This window comes from Schistocerca nitens, chromosome 5 (genome assembly GCF_023898315.1).
Source record: "Schistocerca nitens isolate TAMUIC-IGC-003100 chromosome 5, iqSchNite1.1, whole genome shotgun sequence".
Classification (NCBI taxonomy): Eukaryota; Metazoa; Arthropoda; class Insecta; order Orthoptera; family Acrididae; genus Schistocerca; species Schistocerca nitens.
This window is the reverse complement of record NC_064618.1, coordinates 340,140,103-340,152,484: the sequence shown is the minus strand read 5'-3', so window position 1 is coordinate 340,152,484 and position 12,382 is coordinate 340,140,103. Positions and strand designations below refer to the sequence as shown.

Below are 12,382 nucleotides of genomic sequence, written 5' to 3'. Positions count from 1 at the left end.
TGGCAAACAAAAGCCATAATTAATTTATAGAAGTACAAGAAATAGATTCTAAAGTATTTGTCCTGTGTGGAAGGTTCACAGCAAGGTTCTCTGGAGCTTAGTCCTTGTACAATACTTAATTACTTTTTTTTTTGTAGCAGCTGTAGATGTTAAGGTGTGCACCTGTGCAGCATTGTGTCATATTTCTATGCAGTAGCTAAGATGTGGATAGAGTTTCTGATAGATGAAAATATTAATCTCTTTTTATATTTATCTTTCTGTAAATTATTATAAAAGATATTAGGATAGCATGTTTATTTATACCACTCTTATATTTTCCAAACTGTTTTTTTTTTCAATCAGTCATATGCATACATTTTATATGTATACAATTTTTGTAATTTGTTCATTTTTAATTTGCATTGAGAAACATGTCAAACTTTCACCATGTGGAATGGTTTCAAAGTCAGCAGTAGAGTAATTGAAAATGGCACACTTTGCAAGTGTGTGTTCACTAAGCCAACACATATGAGTTAAGTGAACTTGGAGAATAACTGTTGCCACTTGATTACCTTTCAGGGCTGTGATTCATGCTCAGCCATTTTTCCATCAACCTTAAGGTTAACTCTGCCCAGTTTCTTACAAATCTTCCTGATGCTTCAAATTACTTTGCAAAAATTACACTTGAACTTTTTAATACTAATCACTCAGTAACAATATCCCAGCAGTACCCTTTCATTTACATAGAATGGTGAGCTAGTTTATAAAATTGACTAATTTTCTTTCTGCACTATATGTCAGAAATAATGTCCATCTTTTAAAAATGATTACATAGTATGGATTTAAGCTCTGCTAGGTGCAATAGTTTATGATTAAAATTACAAATTAACTTGGATGCCCATAACTAGGATTCATGTACATCCTTATTATGTGCAGCAGTTTCTACAGATACGGTATGGAAGGTTCTGGCAGAATGTAAATAATTTAGGAGTGAAGGCAATAACCCACCATATAGTAGAGGCGTTGAGTTGTCAACAAGCACACAGACTAGGCTTGTGGATGAATACATTTTTGAGCCAGAGGACACGCACACACACACACACACACAGCTATGGTCTCTTAGGTTTCCTCAATTCTATTTATAATGATGTGCTTCTGGGTGTTCTCCCAGCAGAAAGTTAGGAAACACACTGTTATTCAATATGACTTTTTATTAGACGTGAAATTTATGTACCGAAGGATACTAAAACTTTACCTTTATACACTACACCCTTCAGTGATATTTCAGGAACTTGCTTTGTCAGGAGATAATAAGTTAGCTATTTCTGAGTATGATTATCTTTGTTTAGAACTCTTCAGTGCTTCCCCCAAACCGTTTTAAGTTTATTAGCCAATGCATGATAATTCTTTTGCATCTGAGTGTATGAGCTTCAACTGTGTGCACAGTGGCAGGTTAGCTATTAATGTGGTGTCCATGTTTCGTACATTTTCACCTTTTTTGCAGCATTTAAAAATATTACTGACTTCATGTCACTATGTTACAACAGATTGACTGAGATTTGCTTGAGCCTTTCTCCTCCTTCCAAGTCTTGTCTGCATTTGTATGTCTTTTTTAACTTTGTTGCTATTAAATTTGTATAACAGGCTATCTGTACTACTCCTATTGCTACATTGTAAAAATTCTCTCTCTCTCTCTCTCTCTCTCTCTCTCTCTCTCTCTCTCTCTCCACCACCCCTCCCCTATCCACCCTCCCTCATTTGCCAGTTTCAAATTTTACTTTCTGTTTCAAGTGTTTTTAATTTTTCTTATGTCTAGTTCTTAACCAGAATCAACTGTAACTGTAGACACTTCTTTAGGCTTAACAAATGTGTCATTTGTGCCCTGTTCATACTTTGTCACTTGCTTAATCTGCATCTGGCTGCTCTCTATTTAATGAATCGATGTAACACCACTGCTTGTTGGTCATTCCAGTAGTTTTTTGACTTTCTGTGCGTATGTGTTATTATGAGCTGATTTCTGCTACAATAAGTATGAAAATCACCCCATCAAGCATAAAGCAGTGTGAATAATTGAACACCAGGTCATGTTAGGAGCTAGAGATAGTGATAATTCCCAGGAGCATAGATTTCTAGAGACATAACTCTACATTGTTGACAGCCACTGGATAAATTTCCCAGTGCATTTATCTACTTCTCATCCATGTAATCACTAATTAATTGAACCCATTAGTGTGTACAGAAGACAAAAACTAATACCCTTTATTTCCTTTCCTGGTGCCTCAACACATCACCTTGAAATGAATCTGAAGATAAATATAGTTCCAAGCATGTTACTGAAAAGTAATTGATATTGCTCTGCTACAAGCAAAGTGACCACTATAACTTCCTCGCAAGTTAAATCTCCATCCTAGCCCATAAATGTCACTCAATAATAGCATTGGCCCTGAAAGGCATGGTCCTAGATTTGATTCTCATTTTGGCATACAGATTTAACCTGCCACAATCTTCTGCAAAGTGAAAGCTTGATTCTGGAAAGTGATCAACAATTTTAATTCCTCTCTGCAGATAGATAATTGTGCAGGCTGAGCCAGCTGCCTGACTGACCTAATCCATAACATTACTGATTATGGTGCAGTCTGATACAACCATACACAGAATAACATCCACCGCAGTTGGTAGAATGTCACACAGTGTCTTTAAACACAACACTTAATCAGTCAAAGAATTCATCAGTTGCCAGTTTTTCTTCTTATATCATTACCACTGTCACACTATACATGAAGTAACACCCAGCTAAAATTTTTCATTTCATTAGGAAAATTTGTCAACACTTTTATATATTAATATATTAATGATAATAAGTAACAAAAGTTGATGCAGAATGCCTGAAATGTGATCTTCCTTTGCAGCCTCTCCTGCCAATGAAATGGTTCCTGCAATGGGTCGTCAGCAAATTTCTTTGGTTATTGATGAAGACAAATGTCTATCAGCTTTGGGATCCTAGATGGACTTTTGCTGACGATGATGGTATACTGTAACAGACTTTTTACACGTTTCAATATTTATTAAGATGACTAGCTGAAACAGTCTCAAGTTTCAGTCAACAAAATTAAGCTATATATTATTTGTTAATTCCTAAAGTTCTTTTCAGCCTCAAAAATGATGACTTCTCACATCTTGTACTGCCACTGTATCATTCTGCAGCTGTCATTATTTTCTCTATGTTTGATTTTACAATTCATTATTTTAGCAAGTCGACCTTATGGACTGGCAGTCTTTGATTTTTTTCATTTTTATATTACTTGACAGTCCATGCTTAGATTCAGATTCAAATTCTTTATTAGTCATTCAGCATTATTACATGCAATAGACTTCATCAATTCACTTAACCTATTAATTTTATAAAATACATTTTTACATATTTAAGTTGATACTGGTTATTCCTAAAAATTCTTTTAATAGTGTGGGTTAGTTAACAAGATGTTGTGTAACTTTTTTCTCAAACACATTTATTGACATGCTTGAGGCATGTCTAGACAATCTGTTGTATATTTCAATTGCCATATACTAATGACTATTGTTAGTTTTTGCTAATCTATTTTGTGGCATGGACAGAGAAGTATAGATTCTTGTATCGTGGTCGTGCCTTTGATTTGTTACACCTAAATTTGGTAGTTCAGCAAATATATAGTTAACACTATCATGAATATATAGATTAATAACTGTTAATTTTCTATATTTAATAAACATTGGTTTGCATTGTGTCCTATTATCTACTTTTACCATAGCTTTGATTGCTTTCTTCTGGATCACCAGAATTTCATTAATTTTTTTGTTGTTTCCTCTGAGTATTAACCCATACCTTAAAACAGATTGAAACAAAGCAAAGTACACCATCCTCACATATTCAAATGCCACACAGCATCAAGTGTGATACCTAAAAATTTTGCAATTTGTTTTTTTATTTTTACAGACTTTGATAATCTGAATCACATATTCTGGGTCTTTTTCTCATTTAACTGTAGACCATTCGCATTAAACCATGATATTGCATTTCCTTTTGCCAAATTCATACTACTAACAAGGGTATCAAATACATGGTTCACAGACAGAAAAGTTGTATCATCTGCAGATGTATATGTCTTTATATCTATGTTTCTTGGTAATTCATTTACGTGTACAAGGAATAGAAGTGGTCCTAATTTAGATCCCTGGGGCACTCTGTGTTGAACCTCAATTGTGTTTGAGAGCTGACTTCCTGAACTCACCACTTGCTTTCTTGTATTAAGGTATTATTTGAGGAGTTTTAAACTTTTGTCACATATTCCATAGTACTAAAGTTTAGAGAGCAAAACAGAGTGGCCAATGCATCCAAAGGCCTTGCTCAGATCACATAAGGCTACCTGTATGTGAGCTTGGTCCTTGAATGTTTCTCACAAATAGTTCTGTGGCTGGTATGGTTGACTTTTATTTTCTGTAACCAAACTTGTGATGTATTTAGCATGTTATTTAGTTCTAGGTAATCATACATCTGCTGACACATTATGCCTTCAATGACTGTGGCTAGTCCTGGAATAAGATAAATTGGCCTATAGTTTGCTGGATCGATTTCATCAACACAGCTTACAAAATATTTGTTGAACGTATCTGATGGTATTGGGACTGTCTTATCAACGTTTTTGAGTTCACATTTAATGGTATTGATTACTGACCAGGCTGCTTTGCATTGGTTTTTACTATGTTTTTATGAGATTAGTGTTTTATCTCTGTTTCACCAGTAGTAGCTCCTTATTATACAGTTTCTTAGTGGTTGTTTCAAGGTCCTTAATTTCATTAGAATTGTTTACTTTGCCAAGGCACTTTAACAGCAGTAGCTTATTTTTTAATGTCTCCAACTCCTTGGTGTACCACAATTTACCCTTTCTTGTTTTATGATATTTGTTTGGAATAAGATGAGTTTTTAGCATACTTTTTAAGTAATTGTGGAATGTTTCATGAACTGTTTGGGCATTGGAATTGCATCTTTGAAATAATTTGTCCCGATTAGTTATCCTCAGCTGATGTGTTAGTTTTCTGAGATTGTTTCTTGTTAGTATTAAGGTATTAGATAACTTTTGTACTGCCTTGTTCCCACACCCTATTATAAAATGTATTAACGCTACTGTTCACATGGAGTGGTCTGAGAAATCAAATTCCTGTACACTGGTGGAGTACATATCACGAGCACAGTTGACAAAAGCATTATCTAAGCATGCTTTTAGTCCTGTTGGCTCTGAATTTACATGATGGAAATTGTGCTGTTTTAGCATATTTAGTAACTCATATACACTGGGTTTGTTGCCTGTTACATCAAAGCTTGAATTAATATCTCCCCCAATTATAGTTACATATTGTTTCCACTTTGTTCTGTGGCAGAGTGCACTGCCCAAATGATCTAAAATGGTTTTTTCATCTGGGTCAGGGGAATGGTAAACACATACTTTCATTAATTTTGAAGTGTTTCTCTACACATGCCCAACTAAGATCTCATGCCCTAAACTCTATTTCATTTGAAACATAGATAACAGTACCACCATTACGGTACTGGGATCTGCAAAAACTGTTTCCATCTTTGTAACCTTTTGGTACGTGGTATTCTGTTTGTCCTGGTTTAAGCCAATATTCAGATAAACATAGGAAAGAATAGTTTTTTTTATGGCAATGCTTACTCCAGTATTTCAGCTTTACTTTCACGACCCTGAATGTTTAGAAATAAGATGTTGTTGTTGTTGCTGCTGCTGCTTCTGATGATGGTGTTGCTGCTGTTTCACTTATTTCTGGTGTTTGCTCTTCCACAACTACTGTGCTGTTCTGTGAGCTGCTTGCATTTGCGATGTTCACTTGCATTAACAAAATCTCACATTTGTCTTGGAGGGCTGTAGTTTCGCTGACAGCAGATTTCCCATTTGAGTCTCCAGGTAACACACACATCTTGTCCATGAGAGGTGGGATTCCTGTATCATCACACTGCGCATTTGAGATTTTATTTACTACATCCAAAATTTTTGTTACTATAAAATTTTTTTGAAGACTGTTTAGATGAAAACCATGTGTTGTGCGGAATGCTTCCTCCAAATTGCTTATGTCCACAAATGTTACATTTTAAAACAGCCCACAAATATTTTGCATCTCTGCATTTGTACTTTGAATTTCTTTGTTTACACAGGATCATTCTCTCAGGCCGTTAAGATGTGGCACTGAAGAAACAATAATGTGTAACAAGATTAAAAGATCCTTTTTTACATTCCTTGCATCATCGTTTGATCCTGCCAGAAAGACAAAAAAGTCGTTTTTGCTCAATGAGAAAATTTCTTCCTGACTCATTCATGGAGCACCTCTGCATTTCACTCCTGGCTTCATTATGCAATTAAAATTCTGACTGCTTGTCTGCCACAATTCAGTGGCTATATTTCACCATTGGCTGGCTGCATACAATTCAATTTACATGTACTTGCTATTCAGAGCTTACCGATTTTCTGTTACCTTTGCTGTGTGCAATGTCTTTTTTGGAACTTTTTATCTCATCTTTTTTGCTAACATAAGACATCAGTTTTGTAAAGCAGTGTGATAAAATTCTCTACAAAACTGGAAAAATCACCTTTGAAAATTTCTAAACATTAGTAAGTAAAAAAATACTTCTGTTATTATATTATCCTTGCTTGTAACAGCATGCATCATGTGAGATCAGTGGTTTGATTCTCACTAGAAGCAACATACCTTTATTTAAATTTTATTTATATTATCATATGAAAATGTTGATCAACAAATACTGAATCATAATTTTTTAATAAAATTAACATCCTTTTATTTTTAATTTCTGGCCATATAAAAAAAAAAAAATTTGATACAGACATCCTAAATGCCTCATTGTTAAATGGAAGAGAAAACCACTTCCATAATACTGTCCAATCTCTACAAATAAGAAAGTATTATATTTTCTATTTGATGTTCTACATATTTATACTAAATTTTAATTATCTGCCAGTACTCACATTTCATGTGATACATAACTAAAAACAATAAGGCAGCCGTTTTATCTACAATTTATAATACAGTATTTGTTTGTTGTTGTTGTTGTTGTTGTTGTTGTGGTGGTGGTGGTTGTGAGTCTGAAGACTGGTTTGATGCAGCTTTCATTTGCTAATTCACATATCTATTTGTTAATAAATATTAAATTTAGATAAATGTTTCAAAAAGTTATTTCTAAAAAGATTAGCATAAAAAGATCTTCCAGGCAGTGAGCTTCAAATATCATAAGTATGAAGAAAAGCAAAGATAGCCAGACCATAAAGACCCCTTGTAAATAGGATCATGAGATGGACAACCTACAGCATTACAGAAATAAAATGGGCTCTGTTATGAGGATCCAGAAAATAGCTGTAGTAAGATCACATGATTGAGGTTAGCTGACTTTGCCACTTCCACTAGCTGCCCCCCCCCCCCCCCCCCCAAAAAAAAAAAAAAAAAAAAAAAATCATTGTGACAGACTTTGACAAATCACAGGGGTTGGACAGCAATATGGAAACCACAAAAACACAACACATTACCAAGCCCAATATGGTATGGAAAACCAGTTGGCTTTCAAAACAGTTTTGTTATCTCAGAATAGATGGATAATGTCCTTTATGGTTTTCAAGGTAATATTATACCGTTCATCCTACAAAATGGTGACAAGTTCAGGTAACAATGATGGAAGCGGATAGCAATCACACGCCCTTCTCTCCAAAGTAGACCACAAAGGCTCAATTCAGTAATATTGAGATCTGGTGAGTGTGGTGGCCACGGGTGATGCGACAATTTATCTTCATGCTCACAAAACCAGCCCTGGATGATGAACAGAGGCCCTGTCATCTTTGAACACATCGTCCCCATTGGGCAACAAACATCGTACTATAGAAGGAGCTGATCATCCGAAATGGTCGCATAATCCTTGGCAGTAATGTGACCGTCCAGAGTAACCATAGGGCCCATGGAATACCATGCCCAAATATTCACCGAACCCCTACCATATTTTACTCTTGGGACATAAACTTGGCCAGAAGTTATAAACAGTGTGAAACAAGACTTATCCATCCAAACGACATTCCTCCATAGCTTCGTAATCCAGGTTTTATGGCTTGAACACCAAATTTTCTTATTATGGACATTTACATCACTGATGAGTGATTTTAGAATTCCAACTCACCTTACAATTCCTTCCTTGTGGAGTTTCCTTCATGCGGTTTTGTTGCTGATGGGGTTTATGAGTGTGCCATTCAGTTCTGCTGTGACCTTTGCAGCTGTTGTCCTCTTATTTTTCATCATAATCCTCTTCAGTCATAATACTCAACACACACTTTCATCCACATTGTGACTTAGCACATGATGTTTTCCCCTACACTACAGATGGTATAAATCTTCGAGCTTATACCTCTTGAAACACCAAATACTTCAGATTCATTGATTATGGAAGCATCTACCATACAAGCACCAACAATTTGGCCACATTTGCATTCCCTTAGCTCTGACATAATGCACTCACAAATTCACAGAGCATTCTTCTGACCATGACTGATGCTTGCAAACTATTGAGGACATTGCAGAACAACAGTGCAACCTGAAGACTTGGCTATCATTTGCATTTATCTTCAAGCAAGCATTTCCCGTGGTGTTTGTGTATTTTTGTCCAAATCCTGCATATACGGCTACAACCCTTACTTTTGATCACTTCTGGAAGGGCCTCTTCCACCTGACAGACAGTTCCTTCTGGAGCGACACATGGAGTTCATGTTGGAGTGATTCCCTTCTCATGGTGCTATTACCCCAAGAGTGGTCATCATACAATTAACATTCAACTTGCAAACATCTAGCAGAGAGGATCTGTTGCTGCATAGTCCCTGGTGATGAAGAAAAGGCCACTGCTAGAGCAGAGAAGCAAAACCATCTGCCTCTGCTTTAAATCTATTTCTCTGAAATAAACTGTCTAGATTGCTTAATTTTTTTTTTTTAATGTATTACGTCATTTATAAAATGTTTTGGCTACTCACATCATCATGCTTGAGCTCAGGACCTTTGAAACAAAATTAAGTGTCAATGTGTAGAAAATCTTGTGCTAAATAGGCATCTGACATTCAGCTTTGACAAAGGTTTACTCTGCAGTGACATTGAACTTAATTTTCAAAGTTCACAGTTTGAGTCCAATGGAGGTAGTAGATAAAAAATGTTATGGAATAATGTAATAAATGAAAGCTCTTAAGCAATATAGACATTAAGTTCATAGAGATTATTGACTCATTGCAGGAATTTGTTTACTTCATTGATTTTGAAATTTCTCCACATCCACTTTTCACATGAAACAAGTCAATATCTCAACATGGCCCACCAGACACAATGAGGAGTCCATTCCTACCAAGCAGGAGTTCTTGAAAATGATGCTTAGTATAAGAGAACCTGGTATCCTTCAGTTTGCATTTGTGGCAACGAGAGGTGCCCCTCACTCTCAATATTGGTGCAATTCACCGAGGCCACATGAAACTGATCACCAGTTGCCAACATTGCTTCCAACTCATTCATCAATTTCCTATAATGTTTGCTGGTGAAAATTACTGGTGAGTTTAGCACTTGTAACCATAGAAACAAGAAAATTATTAATAGCACTGCTGAAAACATAAGGAAACTAGATTCCAGTCACTTCCACATTGAAGACTGTAAGAAAGTGTCCTGAGTTCATGTAAAAGCTAAGTAAAGAGTTTACTGTGGATGCTGCTGCAGATAGCTATCAACTCCACAAGAGCTGCTGCACTGACAAGGAAACATTCCCTAGTGTCATTGAACGATCTTGATGAAACTTGGCAGATGTGTAGAGGGGGCAAAATAGTGAAATATGTATCTTTTTATTTGTGCCCAATTTCACTGTTCACTTTTAAGAGGTAAAGCATATGAAGAAAGGTAATTTAACACATAAGTTTAGAGGAAATAGCTTCAAAACCATGAAATATAAAAGAAAATTGTTTAGTATGAAAGTTGAAAAGTAACTAACATTCTTGAAAACTGTATAGTCAACTTCTGAAGAAATTTGAAAATTTGCAAATTACCACACCACCATTAATGCAGTTTGCAAAATAGAAACTTTTGTTACAATGTGAATTAAGCAAGCTATCAAGCCACCAACATCCATGTGTAATAAAGCTGGTTCTGTAATACAATTTTTGGAAAATAAATTGTTCACAATGTGCTGTCAGCGTATGTGCAGCATCCCTAATTAAAATGCCTAAATGTTCATTATTATTCTAATTATTTGTTTTACTTATTTTGGTTTATGTTTTACACTGTTATTTACATTGTACTTTTTTCATTTTTTTGTTCACCATTTCACATAGGTGTATTTTGTTAACTGAAAATAATAATTGACCCATTATTATGATACAAAATCATTGCAGTAATTTAATCAGTAAAGAAATACATACAACGTAATGGTTTTTTACACCATGCATGCAAAATGAATAAGTTTCTCCCGCATTGGGAAAGACAATATCTGTCAAATATTGTTTGACTTGTTCAGATGTTGGCTTATCAGATTTTTATGTTGTCACGAGAACATTTGAGGCTTCATAAAGAGATTCTTGGATCAAACTCCCCATTAGTTTCTTATAAAACTATGAAAAGGGAGGTAAGCACTTTGTGAGCTGCAGAGACTGTAGGCTGAATGTGTAACTGTGACTAACTGATGACAATGACTGCACCATGGATTCAACTTTTGTTGCACCCTTTTGGAAAGAAGTACATCGAGAGTGTAACTGCAGGTTGAATCCATTCCAATAAGAATTATACACATTTCAGCCCCCAAAATGCTGATGTGCTTCTTAACTTGCACTACAAATCATAAAATGACCTCATTGAGAACATTTTTGTCGTTTATATAGCGTCTAGTTATAAACTTTATTATTTTCCAAGATACAGTTTCATGTTCCTTTTTAAAATGCAGTAGCCATTTGGGGCTTAACTTGAAGTTGTGTAACTTTAGTTCTCTGTTCATTTGTGAGGCCCAATTTTGAAGGTCAGTATCATGGGTAACGAGTTGATGACCCATAGCCTCTAGTACTTTTTGTAAAGTCCAGCGGCATATTACCTTTAACTTATCATGTTTTGAGCCATCATGAAGAACACACTTTCCCCAATGATACAGCTGTCTCACTGACATAACTTTGTGACCTTTATGGTGCACAGATGAAAGCAAACTTTTTCCCTTCTTTCCATTTTTCCATAATTCAACTGCATATTTCTCTTATTCAAAATTTAATTCACTTCCTGAAGAAAGACATTGTCTGGGATGAAAGACTCCTCACATGTTTTGCAGACAGGTACACAATCATAATCAATCATTGTTTCGTCTTAGAGCTCTGATCCATCAAACTATACCCATTATCTTGTTCCACAATAGTCGAATGTCCATCAATTCTGTCACAAATAAATGCTACAATGGGGTCTTTCAGTTCCACATCCTGTGAACTGAGAGGACTCTCAGGGAATTCCATAATGCTGAAATGATCGTTTAGAATTTGACAAATATTAACTGGGTTAACGATCAGTATCTTCCCAATAGGCATGTGTAGAGCATCTTATTGCCATTTCGATGCTGCCTGTGTTGTAGACCTGACTTGTTCTGTTCATCTCCTGTGATTGTTTTTGCATGTGCTTTTTTCTTTTTGTTTAATTTTTTATGATGGCACGTTTAAGTGAACAATGCACAGCTGTGAAATTTTATTTTCTACTCAGCAAAAATGCTGCTGAAACTGTTTTAATGTTGAAAACAGATTACCAAGATGATGGTATTGGAAAAAAATCAAGTGTACGAGTAGTTTGCTCAATTTAAAAATGGCAACATGTTGACTGTAAGTCCATCAACTGCCAAAATCGACAAAAATATTGAAAAAAATTGAGAGCTTGTGCTGACAGACCATCATCAGACAATTAATCAACTGTCAGAGATTAATGGCAGACAGGAGACTGGTTCTTACACCATGACACTGCAACTGCACACACAGCCATGTCTGTTAGACAGTTTTTGGCTAAAAATGGCATGGTTCCACTGCCTCACATACCTTACTTTCCTGACCTGTCTCCATGTGACTTTTCCTTATTTCCATGCATGGAAAGGGGCATGAAAGGACACCACAACACTGAAGAAGACAAGAAAAAAACAAAGGGAGGAGCTATCAGCCATTTCCAAAGATGACTGCAGAAAATGTTTTGGACTGACGAATTAGTTGTAATGGAGGAGTTTTTGAAGGGGATAAGACTTTTTGTAAACAACTTAAAAATATGTAGCTTTTAAAAAATAATTCCAGTTTTTACTGAGTACCCCCTCATATTTCATACACAATAA

The 12,382-nt window shown here is 35.5% G+C and overlaps 1 protein-coding gene across 1 annotated transcript in view; it reads left to right on the top strand.

Annotated features, from left to right (window-relative positions):
* Window positions 1-12,382, top strand: part of LOC126259958 (voltage-dependent calcium channel subunit alpha-2/delta-3) — a 941,077-nt gene that overhangs the window by 908,749 nt on the left and 19,946 nt on the right. Inside the window, exon 24 of the mRNA XM_049957069.1 lies at window positions 2,889-3,006. Within this exon, the coding sequence (XP_049813026.1) occupies window positions 2,889-3,006 (118 nt within the window). The remainder of the gene's footprint in view (window positions 1-2,888; window positions 3,007-12,382) is intronic.